The sequence below is a fragment of the Eleginops maclovinus genome, chromosome 3 (assembly GCF_036324505.1).
Source record: "Eleginops maclovinus isolate JMC-PN-2008 ecotype Puerto Natales chromosome 3, JC_Emac_rtc_rv5, whole genome shotgun sequence".
NCBI classification, from domain to species: Eukaryota; Metazoa; Chordata; class Actinopteri; order Perciformes; family Eleginopidae; genus Eleginops; species Eleginops maclovinus.
In genome coordinates this window covers 4,265,807-4,280,736 of record NC_086351.1, presented here as the reverse complement: position 1 = coordinate 4,280,736, position 14,930 = coordinate 4,265,807, and the positions used below count along the sequence as shown (strand labels likewise).

The 14,930-nt window shown below is 42.6% G+C and overlaps 1 protein-coding gene across 1 annotated transcript in view; it reads right to left on the bottom strand.

Annotated features, from left to right (window-relative positions):
• The window catches only part of grik5 (glutamate receptor, ionotropic, kainate 5), a 39,855-nt gene extending 27,859 nt beyond the window's left edge, over positions 1-11,996 (bottom strand). The window contains exons 1-6 of the mRNA XM_063878261.1: positions 11,885-11,996; positions 10,817-10,981; positions 8,091-8,188; positions 7,598-7,763; positions 1,687-1,865; positions 999-1,052 (exon numbers count right to left, since the gene is read on the bottom strand). Coding sequence (XP_063734331.1) covers positions 999-1,052; positions 1,687-1,865; positions 7,598-7,763; positions 8,091-8,188; positions 10,817-10,981; positions 11,885-11,996 — 774 coding nt within the window. The remainder of the gene's footprint in view (positions 1-998; positions 1,053-1,686; positions 1,866-7,597; positions 7,764-8,090; positions 8,189-10,816; positions 10,982-11,884) is intronic.
• Positions 11,997-14,930: the final 2,934 nt, after the last annotated feature.

Here is a 14,930-nt window from a genome sequence, read left to right as displayed (position 1 = left end):
TTGGTTATTACTCCTCTATTATTGGTTATTACTCCTCTATTATTGGTTATTACTCCTCTATTATTGGTTATTACTCCTCTATTATTGGTTATTACTCCTCTGGTATTGGTTATTACTCCTCTATTATTGGTTATTACTCCTCTGTTATTGGTTATTACTCCTCTATTATTGGTTATTACTCCTCTATTATTGGTTATTACTCCTCTGGTATTGGTTATTACTCCTCTGATATTGGTTATTACTATTTATTTATACAAGAGGAGTGTGCTTGCAGAGAGACAGAAAATCAGGTAACAATGTTGACAGTGTATCAGAATCTCAACACTGAAGAAACACACTGTGCGAAGAAGAGTGAGATGAATAAAAAAAGAGAGGCTACAGGGGGTGACAACATCTAATCTCTGATGGAGAGAGAGAGAAACAAAACAAAGACACAGACAGAGAGGAAAATGGGAAAACAGAGATACCGGGTGTGAGGGGGGGGGGGATGTTGATGGAAATGACTCCAGTAGTTTTCAGCAGTTCACAGAAATATACACACAAGACGTGGCATCTAAAGCACATCAGGTGGAGATGGGAAAAAAATCAGACGCACAGCATAAAGTGACACATTAATTCAATATGGTGGAAAGGGAGGGGAGCGTATCAAAGAGGCAGATGAAAAACACCAGAAGCGCAGAGAAGGTGGCGGGTGGCAGAAGAAGAAAGGGCACATCACATCTGTCATCACCTTCACCTCAGACCCCTTTTTTTTCTTGAGTTTCTTTGCTACCCTCCTCTGCACTTCCACATCTTTGTACAGGGTGTTCATTTTTCAGATCTCTCTCTCTTTCCTTCCCTCCACCCATGCTTCATCTCCTCTCTCTCTTGTCACCTCTCCCTTTATCTCATACTATGCTCGCCGTTGCCCACCCATAAAGGGACAGAGGAGGAGGAGGAACATGGGAAAACGAAATGTAGGAGAAGTTCAAAGAGAGGTAGAATTGGGAAGCTCTTACCATTGTGGTGAGGATGTACTTGTAAAATGCAGATGTCATCCCCAGCTCTGACGCCTGTGAATCAAAGAGAAAGACAGAAAAAAATGTAAGATGAGAGAAGATTAATGAAGGGAGAGGGATGGCAAAGAGTTATTGGGTGGCAGGGAGCAAAGAAGACAGTTTGGGGGAAAGTAGGAGGGAATGTTGGGGAGGAGAGGGAGCATACGTTAATCACAGTTTTACATCATCAGGCTAACACTCGGACATTTCCCCGAGGGCAGACAGCCGCTCCGATGTGCCCAGTGAAAGCATCCCGTACACATTCAAACTGTGACTCACTGCGCTGGCTATCGGCATTACAGGCCCTACTATGAATCAGAAGGAGCCGGGGTAACATCAGCGCCGAATCCCAACGAAAGATGTTCTTCTGTCATATATTTTCTTAAGAGCGCAAGTGATTGTAGCTGGCAGACATACATATTTGTTCCCAATGCAGCCCTGGAGGGCAGAGAAGGTACAAAAAATGGCAACAAACATGCAGCCTTTCAGAGAGTTGTGTTATTTTTATACAGATGATAAGCTCTGGATGAACATGAATTTTCCCGAATAGGTACGAAAATGCAAATCCCTGAGCTTAACCGTGTGTGTGTACTGTTTACAAATGCACATCCTGCATGTATGAAAAAGATATTGATGTTGGAGGACTGACCTTCTTGAGGATGAGATAGGAGACGGAAGCGTTTGCGTCAATGATGATGGTGGCCACTTTGTCGTCACGGATCTCCTTCAGCAGCGGCGTAGGGTCCAGGTTGTCATCCAGCATCCTGATTGACAGAGTCTCCCGGGAGATGAGGAAGCGGCGGACCAGTTCCTCCAATCTCAGCAGGCCTGAGGCAGAGCCAAAGCACCGGTTGAGCTGCATATCAATGTCTGTATCAGTAGACACAACTCATATTTCCAAAAATGTAAGCTTTGCAGGACCGGAGAGCGTCTTGATTTATCCTCAGCTGGTCATATATACGTGTCATTTTGCAAAGCATGATGGATGGTTTGTCTAAATCCCCAGGAAATGAAACATCATTTAATACAGACTGTAGCGTATGTCTGCATTTGCCGTAGACTTCATCTATTATGACCTCCACCAAGGAGCTTCTGGATTCAGTGTGTTTGCATAGCGGTTTATATGAAAGACTTTGTAGAAGAGTGAAGCGTCGGGCAGGTAAACAACTGATGAGTTTGTGCTGTAGAGGCGCCACAATGTAACCATTTGTAAAGCACTATTCATTTAGCTTTAAACACCTAAACTGCAAGGATCACAAAATATGTCTTCTGTACTCTCTGAAGCTACATCAGCATCCATTTACACCAAGACAGATTTCCACCATCTTGGCGTGTTCTCATCCCTCCTCCTACAGACACACGGACGAAGACAAAGCTACAGATGAACAGAACAAAACCAGAATATGCAAAGGGAGGGGGGAAAGCTTATCAACAATCCCAATGTTTGAATGAAGAGACACGAATAAAACACTTTTTAATACAAATTAAGTGAATTCAATCAACACATTTAATTAGCTTAGGTCATTATCCTGTGAGGAAAAGTCTCATATACTGAAGATAAGGAGAATAATAGGAAACTAAAAATAAGCAGCAGAGTAAACAAATGATTAAAAACTGCCAGTTCTAGCATTATCTAGACAATATATGTTGAATATGTCTCTAAAATGCTACAGTTTGAACTGTTGGAGCGTATTAACATTGTTTCGTGGTCATATTTCTATTACAGAAAACTGACACATCAAACTCGATGATCCTCACATAGTTTTTTACTCTTTAAAGTCAATCACACCAGTTTTGTCCAATCTAGTCCAGCATATTTGATACATAAATATTTGGACAAGCTTTAAAATATTTAAAGATCCCCTCCTGGTTATGAGAAATAAAAATACTATGCTTTTGATAATAATTTATGAGTGGATATGATTTTTCAAAATCTTGTTCCAAAAGTTTGGGTCGAGTTAAGGTAAGGCTTTGCTATTTAATTAGGTTAGGAAACATAAACTCAGGCTTCAGGTTCCCCTTTTTTTGTCAGAAAACAGACATTTGATTTTGTTTTATTTCTAAGAAATTAACTGATGATCAATTTGTGAATAAATGACTTGAAACTAAAAAATAACTAACTTTTTGTCGCCTGCTTTACACTCATTCACTGTGAGTGTGATGGAGGCGTCAAGTTTTCACATCACATTTGTGTACGTTGCATGGAGGAACTTTGGAGATTTTTCAGAAAAAGTCAAGATTAGGACATTTTGGGCAAAAAATCCAAATTTTAGTTAAAAGTCAAGAATTTGGGGGGAAAATGCAGGATTTAGAAGAAAAAAAGAGGAATTTTTACTGAGAAAAAGTTGGAATTTTTGGGTTTAAGATGAAGTCAACATTTTAAAAGTAGGTAAGAATCAGAAATTGGAGTAAATAGTCAAGTTTTTTGGGGGAAAAAATACAGAATTTTGAGAAAAAGTTTGAATGTAGGTTTGAGAAAGGTCAACACTATGGAGAAAAAACGAGAATTGAGCAAAACGTCTGAAACAAAGACGGGCTACAACTAAGTTTTCCGTTACAACTTAATTTTTCTAGGTTTGACGTACTAAATATGAAATAACATTTCACTGCGTTGTGCAAGAGCAACAGGACGATCGGCTCAGGACATTAAAACCTTGTATGGCACCAAACCAACATGACAACATCAAACATAATGCAGTGCTTATGAGTCTGACTCACCTGAAATTAATCTCTTCACAAAGCCCTAATATCCCCAGAGAGGATTTTTAGGTATCCTCCAAAATTGATGTGTGCCATCAACCAATCAGTGTGACACATTTCTAAACATTTTCTATTCATAGAATAATAAATCAGGAGAGTTGTGCAGACTTGGCACAGGTATGCGCTCTTTGAGTGCTTTGTAATTCACTTTGTGTCTTTTGTCCCATCCATCAGTGGTGCTCCCCAGTTCTTTTGAGTGATGTATATACTGTCAGAAACAGTGTATGTGTTCAAACAGCTCCAAATAAAATATAAAATGGAGATTTTTTTATGGATTCTGCGAACATCTGGTGAGCAGATGGACGGAAATAGAAGCAGAACTGCAGGAGCCGAAAGACTGAAAATACAGCACTTGAGACAATTCACACACTCTCGAAAATGAGGAGTACCAATGGCAGTCAAGACTCACTTGACATTGTGTGTGGAATGAGCCTTTACCAGAAAGTCTACCCTGATGCCTAATTGTAATTCCATAGTAAAGCACCCCTAGCTATGTAAATAAGTGGAGGGGCAGGCATCTGGGGGACGGAGGGGAAGGGGAGAGGGAGGAGAGGAGAGGTGGTGCACAGAGCCCTTCAGCAGGAGAAAGCCTCTGTAAGCAGTGGGGTAATCACTGAACCAGGCCAAAACTTTAATTAGTTTGGAGAAGGAGGGGAAAAAAATCAATGCACTTTACAGCTTCCTCTCCTTCCCTCTCCCACTCTCGTTCTTTCACATATTCTCCCTCTCACACATAAGCCCTAACTTCTCTATCTCTCGGTTCCCTGCCCTGTGCTCCAGTTACCTCTCTGTGTCTTTATCCATCTCGCCCTTTTTCACGCCACCACCGTCTCCTCCTCCTGGCGCTTCGTGTCGCTGTCCTTAACCTCATTGATCTCATGAAAACTGCATAATGGAATTAGGTTCAGGTAACGCATTGTGACCCAGGAATAGCGAGAGTATGATATGTATAAAAATCTCTCTTAACACATTTAGGCCTAAAACGCCTGGAAAAATGCCTTGAAACCTATGGGCGATTTTAGAAGAACCCCCTAAAACCTGAAGTTTTTCTGGAAATTCAGCAATAGTGTCAACGCCTACTAAATAATTGATTTCTCAGCCTCTGTAGCAGATAGAAACAAAATTCCAAAAGTATTCGAGAGCATACAGCTGTGGCTTTCATGAGTGGCCTCTGCAGGTAAATCGACTTTCACCCCCTGGGGTGCGGTTGAAAAAACTCTGTGGATTAGAGTGGTAATTCTCCGTCCTCCACTCGGTTTCAAAAACTTCCAACTCATGGTCATCATCGTCGTCGTCTTCAAACATATGTCTTAACCGTAAATCCCGGTCGATTGGTTCGACGGGTTCAAAGTCGTCAGCAATAATGTCATCAGCGCTGTGCAGATCGTCAATATCACTACCTTCACTAATCTCAGAAATCCCTCCGCAGTTGCCATGATTGCTCGAAAAAAATCCAAACAATGCCACGTGTATATTCTGATGCATTTCATTGGCTAAGAGGCCTATAATTAATGCAAAAAAATACCACAGAGCTTTTGTACCAGAAAATGACGTATCCGCTTTCCCGGCTTCAATGGCAGAATGACGCAACAGCGCCCCTCGGTTTTAATGGTAGAAATGCGGCAACGCTTTCCCGGCTTTAATGGGTTAATATCTATTCTACATACACAGGCGAAAAGGAGGGATATGTGATTAAAGCAATTAACATGTTGTGGCAAAAATGACCACTTTGTAATTACGTTACTTAATTAGGATGCACGCATTGGTGGGTGTCAATGAAAAGCACAAATTTACACATTTCTCGCCTCACTGACAGAAAAGAGAGAATGTCTGCTTCCCTTGAACACAGCACTCTACACAGGGGTAAACACGATGAATAAAACAAGTGGACTGGTTGTAAACATTGTCTGATGTTGCGCACAGAGCCGTACACATAAGCATGCAAATGCCCCAAAACCCCTCTCACACATGTACGGGCAAACAGTACACTCAGGGGCAACAACACACAACACACACACACAGACACATGCGCGTGTACAGACAAAGTGAAAGCAAAAAAAACATCAAACACACACATACACACCGCACTACACACACCCACACAGTCGTTCAAAGAGTGGAACAAGTCTGTTGAGTGGCAGTTAGCACCTATTCTGCAGCCATGGCAACCAGCTCCATGGCGATAGATAGCGCAGCCAAGTGGGTCAGAGTCTGTGAGTGTGATAACCTTGTAAAGATCACCTTCAAGCCTAATATATTACACACACACACATCCCTCCATCTCTCCGCCGGAGAAAGCTGCATCTTTTGACCCCGGTCGCTAACTATGAAGCTATCTGTTGCTTTTTAAACCTCGACAGGAAAAAGCCTGGTGAAATGCCCTTTGTTCTGCACGTTTAACTGATGATCAAACCTCAGAAAAAGATGTCTGAAGCCATTTCAAAGCTCCTTTGAGTTCAATAAAATGAAAAGTCCACAAGGATTTCAGCTTACTTTTGAGGTCTACTGCTGGGACGATAATGAAATCCTCTCAATGACTGCATCAATTCTTCATAACGTCACAGGAAACATAAACTAAGGCTTCACTTCCCCTTTTTTTTGTCAGAAAATGTACATTTGATTTTGTTTTATTTCTAAGAAATAACTGATGGTCAATTTGTGAATAAATGACTTGAAACTAAAAAATAACACACTTTTCGTCGCCTGCTTTACACTCATTCACTGTGAGTGTGATGGAGGGGTTTCAAACCACATGTGTGATCGTTGCAGGGAGAACTTTATGTTTTTTGAGGAAGTCAGAATCTGAGATTTGACAAGATTATGTAAATTTAAAAGTTAAGAATTTTTGGGGAAAAAAAGGAATTATTTTGGGAAAAGTTTGAATTTTGGGGTTTGAGATGAAGTCAACATTTTAAGTAAAAATTCAGAATTTTTAGTAAATAGTCAAGTTGTTTGAAATAAACACCCAGTTTTGGTTAGGGTTAGATCAACCCTTTCAGCCAGCAGGGACAGGTGTTCACAGACCTCAATGGCCCCACTAATTCTTTATGTAATTGCCCTTCACTCTTGCACGGTTTTTCCTTGGCTTGTGTGAGACGTTAACAGCTGCACAACAGCTCAGTTTCACTCACACACAAAATGTCAGATGACTATTCAGTGGGAAAAATTTGTATTTTTCACCTCCTACCGCATATATTTTTTCGAGCTTTGTTTAAATACTACAGCCACCGTCGGACCAAGCCCTTTCATTCCCTCTACTCTCGCCGGGGCAGTGCGTAATAAATCAATAACGCACTCTTTCAAAATGAAAATAAAGAGGGCTAGTGACTAAGCCCCAAATCCCCTGTGATGTTAAAGCTCGCTGAGTGCCTGGCAAGTTAAATCAAATGTCCCCTAAGTTCTTCCCATACTGGAAAGCACTTCAAAAATGAATATTTATTAAATTGGTTTGGCCTAAAAACCCTCTGAGGTGAATAAGAGAGCAAGAGCATTACAAAAATGGAAGAGCTGCAGCATGTTGTGAACTCTGACAACAGACAGAACTTCATGGCCAGACTGTCAAAATGACTGTCCAACTGTGCAAAACAGTCATATCCGCCCAAACCGTGTGAATGTGCCAACACTCCTACAGAAGGCATTTGCACGCAAACACGTAACACACACACACATAGACCTATAGCCGGTAAATAAGCTCGCTGGAACACAATTGATGCACTTACACCCACATAAACAACAAACACAGCTATGCAGTTGCACATAATGCACTGCGCAATAACAGAGGAGGATGCATGTGTACTCACACTCAGCCTTGGCACACACCAGGCTGGCTGATGGGTAACTGAACGAGCGTAAGATGGAGCCTATGGCCAGACTCAGGTCCTCGTTGCTAGGGTACAGAGTGACAGAGGCGAAACGCAGGTACGGCAAGCGGGGAGTTTCCTCTGGACCGATCTTTACATGAGGGATCTGGCAGACAGGAGAGAGGAACATTAAGGGAGGCAAATGTGTCGTGATTTATTCCCCTTCTAACGGTCGGAAAAAACTGTGAATAAGAACCATCCATTAGTGAAAGCTACAGAGTGAAGAGAAAGGTAAGGAAGATGGCACCTTACAGATAAAAGGCTACGGGGAGTTGGAGGATGGTTAATTATATGAGATAAAGGAAAAACTCATCTTTAGAGACATTCATCGTGACATGTTTGTGGGTAGGAGGGGTAGTGTGTCAGAGAGGAGGAAGTACTAGTTGTCTGTATGTTTACATGAAATCTGTGTGTGTTAATCCTCCACACTCACCTCCTTCTCTCCACATATGTGACTGACAGTAGAGCCAGAGGCGGGGCTGGAGGCGGGACCTATCACAGAGACGACGCCTTTGGGTAGAATCTGACACACTGAAAGGGAAAAAAGGGGGGGGAAATAAACATTGAATATGCAGACAAATTCCTCGCCCTCTGCTTCAGTTTGACGGCAGCTCGCAGTTGGCATACAGTAACACAGCTGCAGTCAGGGGAGGGGAGTGCACATTCGAAATGCAGATAAAAACTCAGAGGACGCATTAGTATTTCACTTTAAGCACTGGTTCTATTGTAGCAGCACGATGTGTCTCATTATAATCAGATTTATTTTGAGTTGAATGCTCCGGGGACGACAGCAGGGCAGGCCATTGGTTGCCGGCTGCTATTACTCACTCGTTAAGACAGTTGTTGTTATTGATTTGAATGATTTTTAAGATATTTTGCTGTAATTATATCTCTGGCATTAGAACAATCGTGACAGACTGGTGGTCGCCTCCGAATAACAAATGCATGATTATCCTTTTTTTTTGCAGGAAGACGTCGATGTGGGGGTGGTGGGAAACGATTTTACACTTTTGTTTATTACAATGAGGAGCTCAGGAGAAGCTCAACTTAACAAGGTATCTATGATGCAGTTCAAGCATACATTTCACTCCACCATATCCATATTCCAATCTTAATGGGAGGAAATCATCTTTTTGTTTGATACATCTAATCAACACAGTCCTATGTTTTTTATTTCAGGAGGTTGCCATGTTTACTTGATCATGAATGTTCGAGAGATCTATTCATTTACTGGATTTATTATTATCTATTGTCGGTAATGTGATGTTTTAAGGGCTTTTCTATTGACCCCTAGAAGATTTGTGATATTTGCGGAAGTACACCCTGAAGGGGGGGATCTTAAATAAAGTAAAAATCCTTTCTTTTCTCATTCTGAACTTTTAATTTAGCTCGTAAAACATTCTGAATTACTCTCACCGTCTCACACTGAATATCCCAATCACCCAATAAGCACAACCCTCTAAATTCGCTGAAGGCTCAGGTACTGTCTCTTCTTTTAAACTCTGACAAAGATCAGCTAAGGTCGAAAACTTGATGCTTTTTAAACTGTCTCTATTATGCTGAACATATACATTAATGATTAAAAGTAAGTTACAGGACAGTTGTGGTCATCATCTGTCTTACACTTGACTAATTGAGCAGCCCCGCAGTCTCTGGAACTGATCAATACGCTTATTCACTTTCCTGCCAGGAGGAGTCACAGAGCAAGACGAATGTCTCTGTACGACAAATATGACGCTAGGCTAAGCTAACCAGCTGCACACTGTAGTAGGTCAGTGATTATTTAGCTAGTGCTTTAATCTAAAATACGGGACCACTAAGGGGTCGGACACATCGCTCAAGGACACCTCGACATGTTGACTGCAGGGGACGAGATCAAACCCTCTGATTGATAGAAGCTTACTTACCCCCTGCGCCACAGTCCAACTTGTTTCATACATCATCTTTTGGTTGTGCAATGAGTTCATTTTTATTATACTGTTTTCTGTCTACCCACCTAAAAAGAAAACAGCTTTCAGAGATCCAGAAGAAATGAGTCTGCGGAGTTAACTGCGTTATTCTTATAGTAATAAAGCTCTTTTTATTGCTGGTATATTTGGTTGGTATTTTAATTCATCCCAATTAGTCCTCCTCAGTCGCTGCCACTGCCTCTGTGTGCGTGAGCCCACACTGTGTGAATGTGCATTTGTGGCTGAAGAAAAGGGATGTGTGTGCATGCATGTGTAAATGTGCGAGATTGGGTATGTGTGTGCGTGCAAGTGTGCCTCAGACAGCCGTAGCTGTAAGATGATGAGCTCTCTGATCCAGAGACCAAAATAAGCCGGGAGCAAACAAGCCTGTCAAAGTCTCCTGCCCATCGGTCAAGGGCACACACACACATATCAGACACACACAACTCAAGCATGCACATATCTACACACCCCATCTTCAGCACACAGACATTTTGCCAGCAGCTTGTGGCAGGGTCGGAGACCTATTAGAATAGGAGCAGGGAGCCTGTTGTCTGCTCAGTGGCTGGAATCAGCAGCACTTCTTCTGTCTTTACACTCTCCAAATATTCAGTTTTAAATCGGTGTATCAATGCAAGTGTCATGGAGAGGCCCTTTGTACTGCTGCTGCTGCTGCTGCTTTCTGCTGGCTTGCGCTGCTGATCTGTGTGAGTGTTTGATGATTTGTTGTTGCCGTGTCCTGCACAGTAGGCAGTGCCAGCTGTTACTGCAGGGCACTGGTCCACTGTTTTTAATGAGACAGGCTTACTGGCCCATTACTGGTCTCCAATGACGTGTAAACTAATCAGCAAACGCCTTTACTGGTTGCTAATCACACGAAAGTGGGGGTGTTTTAACTGTCCGGACATCATTTGCTCATAAAAAGCAGCTTTTTTGAGGGAAATGTAATTATCTTTTTTGTAAAATATCAGCAGGCTTTTTAAGCGGGATCAAAACTGCAGCAGACTCTTTTCTCCTCTTAGCCAGTTGCTATAAATATTAACAGTCCATATTAATAATAATAACTACTGGTATTTTTAGTGGTCACTTTTTGTCTGTGCTAATTATGCCCTGCTGGACTGCCATGGATTAAGCAGGACTTTATCATTCATTATAGCGTTGGATGTTTCCGCTCGATTGGTTTTCCTTGGCATGCACCGGCTCCACTCACTGGTGTCAGTAGTGTCGTACTGGGAGTCTTTTTGCAGCTCGTATATGTCCACCTCCACCCGGGCTCGGGCCGGACCCTCCATGGCGCTGTTGATGTTCTCTCTGGCCAGGGACAGCGCCAGCCGCTCCCCCCGCCCACACACAGACTGGTCATCCAGGATCGCCGCTAGAAAGGCGTAGAGGGAAGGAGAGGAGTGTGAAGGTCTTTTCATCTGCCCCTCCGCCAGAAAGCTAATAAGTGTGTTTCCCAAAATGTCATACTACTGCTTCAGTGTGCGTAGCTCTTATTTAGTTGATGCAAAGCTCAGATCTTTTAGTCAATGAAGTTATTTTGGTCAGATAAAAATCTTTACTGATTATAAAAATGTAACATTTTGAAGTAAGAGGTGTCGCTTTAACTGGCATTCACTGTAGACAAAATATTAACAAATTAAATATTGATATCAGGTTAAATAACACATATATTAACATTGTTTGATACCCCAGTGCTTCTTTAACCTTGTCTTTCCTTTCTCAAATGTTCTTTTTGTATATTTTACGGGTTCAAACTCTCTCTCCATGTTCCTATATTCGTTTTCTTGTATAATTCATCCACTGAAAAACAGTTTTAATGATTGAAAATGATTCCCCATTTCTATTCCCGATGGACATTGTGGAAATATCGTTGTTGAGAATTATTGAAGCCACAATTACCTCTGAACCCTATTTTCGAATCCCAGGAAGGAATTCTTACATCTGAATCAGATGTGGAAGGTGCGCTGCTGCTCATGATGGAGCCTTTCTTTTGTGTAAATCTACTTTTTCTTCTCACACCTGCTTACATACAGTAGATGAAAAACTAGTTATTCTAATAAGATTGTATCTTGGATCACTCGGTATTTTACCGTATAACGACTGGACACCAAAAAGTATATCATAAGTGCACATTTGGCCTTTTACAGTCATTGTATCCCTTGATGTTCTGATTAAAGTGGCAAAACCCACTTTGAGGCACCTAAAGAGCCCAAAAACAAAGCAGGAAAAGTACGTTGAGAAACTTTTTGATGTAGTGAGGATGGAGGACACTCACCCATGCGGACGGAGGAGAGCAAAGGGGCCTGACTGAGGGAGTGTGGCGGCATGGTGACTAGCAGGAAGAAGAGGAAGTGTATTGACAGCAGCAGTGCTGGCAGAGCCGGCATCTTCTACTGCTCCTCATGGAGAACGGTCTGCTGGCTGCCTGTACCACCACCTGCAGGAGGGGAGGACACACACGTTACTGGACATACTCCTGGCACAATATGTCCCTCTTTAAATTTTCATTCTGCGGCTTATCTTTAGTTTACACTGTGGGAGTGTGGGAGAAACTATAAATTGACAGCACATACAATCGACTATGAAGATGTTCTCTGTCACCACAGAGGCAGCCCAGTCCTGTGCACATCGCCTGTCTAATAACAAAATACAGAATCTCTATTCATGTCTCTGGTGGAAAAACTGCCTTTAGAAGTGACAGGACTCAGCCATGTAGGGATCTCCAGGGGGTTTAAAGACGACTTTACAACAGCTGGCACACACATCGAGGCACTCAAACACTTCAACACAACACATGTACAACAAGGGCAAACGCAAGCATATACCAGAAACAGTTAAGGATCAAAGACACAAGTACGAGAGCGACTGAATTTGAATACACACACGACCATTCACCCACACGCGCCTGAGCCCACGCACATGTTTTTTTTCTATACCATAGCCCCGACCTCGACCTCCAAACAGACATAAAAAACAAAAGAGACACAAAGAAAGCTCAGCTGAGCCTCAGCGGTGCTAAGCAGCCCTCTGCAGGAGTGACAAGGCCTCGCTCTGACAGACATGTTGACAAGGCAGTGTGAAAGGATGGAGAGATGAAAGGAGGGATGAAGACAGAGGAGAGGGGAACAGACAGGGAAGATGAGGGGGCGGGCAGTTGACCTGGGAAAGCTGGTCCACCAGTCCAACCCTCGACACGATTAACAGACAGCTGAAAGAGTCAGTTCATGACCTTCAATTGACCTTTCAGCTGTAAACACAGACATGCTGCAGTGGTAGAAAGCTGACCTCTGACCCTAACAAGTTACATGAGGGGATGGAAATGAGTCCTGTGTGTTTGTGCATACACTCGTGTGAACATCAAAGAGGCAGATCATACGCAGTGTCCTCACTGTGCTGAACGTCCCTTCCACCTCTAATCTTTTTTGTCTTTATAGCTTTTCACTTTGAGATCCTTTTTTTTTCATCGGCTCACCTCTCCAACACATTTAGCTTTGATGTTTAAAGCACATAAAAAAAAAATCTGCAACCCTGTGCTTTGAATCCCTCATCACGTCTCACAAAGCAACTAAACATTCCCAACTTTTTAGCCATTTTCTCTTCGTTATCTGTACAATTACTGACCTCACTCTCTTACTGCGCTGTGTCAAAGGGGGGGGCGCACACAAACATGTCTGTAATGCTAATAGCACGCGCCATACTGTGCAGATGGCTGTGTTGGTCTAATTATTGTAACCGCAGCTCAAAGTGAGCAGTGGCAGAACGTATGCAGGGCCATCTGTATGTGAGACACGGCATAGAATAACTGGCAAACAGTGGCCGTCGTTTATTTCCACATTCTATTCATGAAATCCCACACAGCATGTTCTAATGAAGACGGATCAAATGGTGAACCCTCGTCATGTATGTGTGTATATGTACAGTTATGCTTATTATTCTGACCACACAGGGAGAGCTGATCACACAGATGTGTAACGTGCTGCATGCTACATCATTGTTCTGTTGCAACTGCGTGCTGTTTGCGCCCTACATCAGTGGTCACTCTCTCAATTTACCCTTCCCCAAAGTGTGTGTGTGTGTGTGTGTGTGTGTGTGTGTGTGTGTGTGTGTGTGTGTGTGGCTCCCAGACGTGTGTTCATTCCAGCGCATGTATGGGTATGACTGTGTGTGATGGTGTATTGATCGAAGTGGCGGGCCTTCAGGTGCAGTCGATCAAACCTGCAGGGAACCTATCAGGGGAGCAGTGCATTTCACAGGAGCCACCTGATTGGCTATTACCAAGAGGCAGATTGCCATGATGACGAATAAGATCCTAACTGAGGATATGCCTTCATCAATGATGGGATGGAACCGGTGCTATTTCATTGTTATTGAGAGTTATTGACAGCATTAGACAGAGAAGATTACAGCATCCATACCCCAGGGAGAAGAAGAAGGGGGAGGGAGGGCGGGAGGGAGGGAGGGAGTAGATGGAAAGCTGTGATAGAAGTAGGGAGAATGAGAGAAAAAAAGGAGCACTGGGAATGGGGCTGGGGACGATGGGGGAATAAAGAAAATTGAGAAGAGATTGGAAAAAGATGCGGAGGAGGATGGAGATAGAGAGACAGGAGAGCAGGTGGAGAGAAACAAATTACATTTACTTAAGTTCTGCACTCAGGGATACGCACTATATTTCAGAGATGGATATGTTTGTTTTGAACCACCTCCATGTATTCCAAAGCTACTAGTTATTCTGCAAAAACAGGTTTGACTTACAGCTTAGAAAATATGGTGCATTGTTCCAACACATTAAACTAAGAGATGTGCTTTTTGGGGTTTTCCCTTTCCTGTAGTGTGTTGTATAGGTTTTAGTGCATGTAAAGGGTCGGCATATCCCAACTTCCCTCCAGAGGGAGTTTTAACCATGAAACGCCGCCACGGACTCCTTTATTTGCTTCTGTAACATAGTGACATCACTAGGTAACCCTTGCGCTTATATTAGCTGGCGCTCCAACACATTGTACATGATAGGCTTAGGGGCGGGACATCTCGAAGCCGATCACAAAAAAGCCGGCCATCAGATCAGAGCAGACCGGGCTCTGGTTTCAGACAGAGGGTTGGTGTTAGTGTATTCCTTGCTTTTATTTCTTGTTGGGAAATTGTATTCTTTTCTTTCTGTGACATTTAAAACAAATGAAGTCGGCTTGTAAATTGGCGGAAAGCACATACATTCATATTAATTCCGAATGTTATTTAGATCCTTTTACAAAGCCTTCAGCAAATGGTGCGTCCCATCTGTTTGTGATTTTATGTTCATACATCCCTTCTCTTTGTTTGTTTTATTA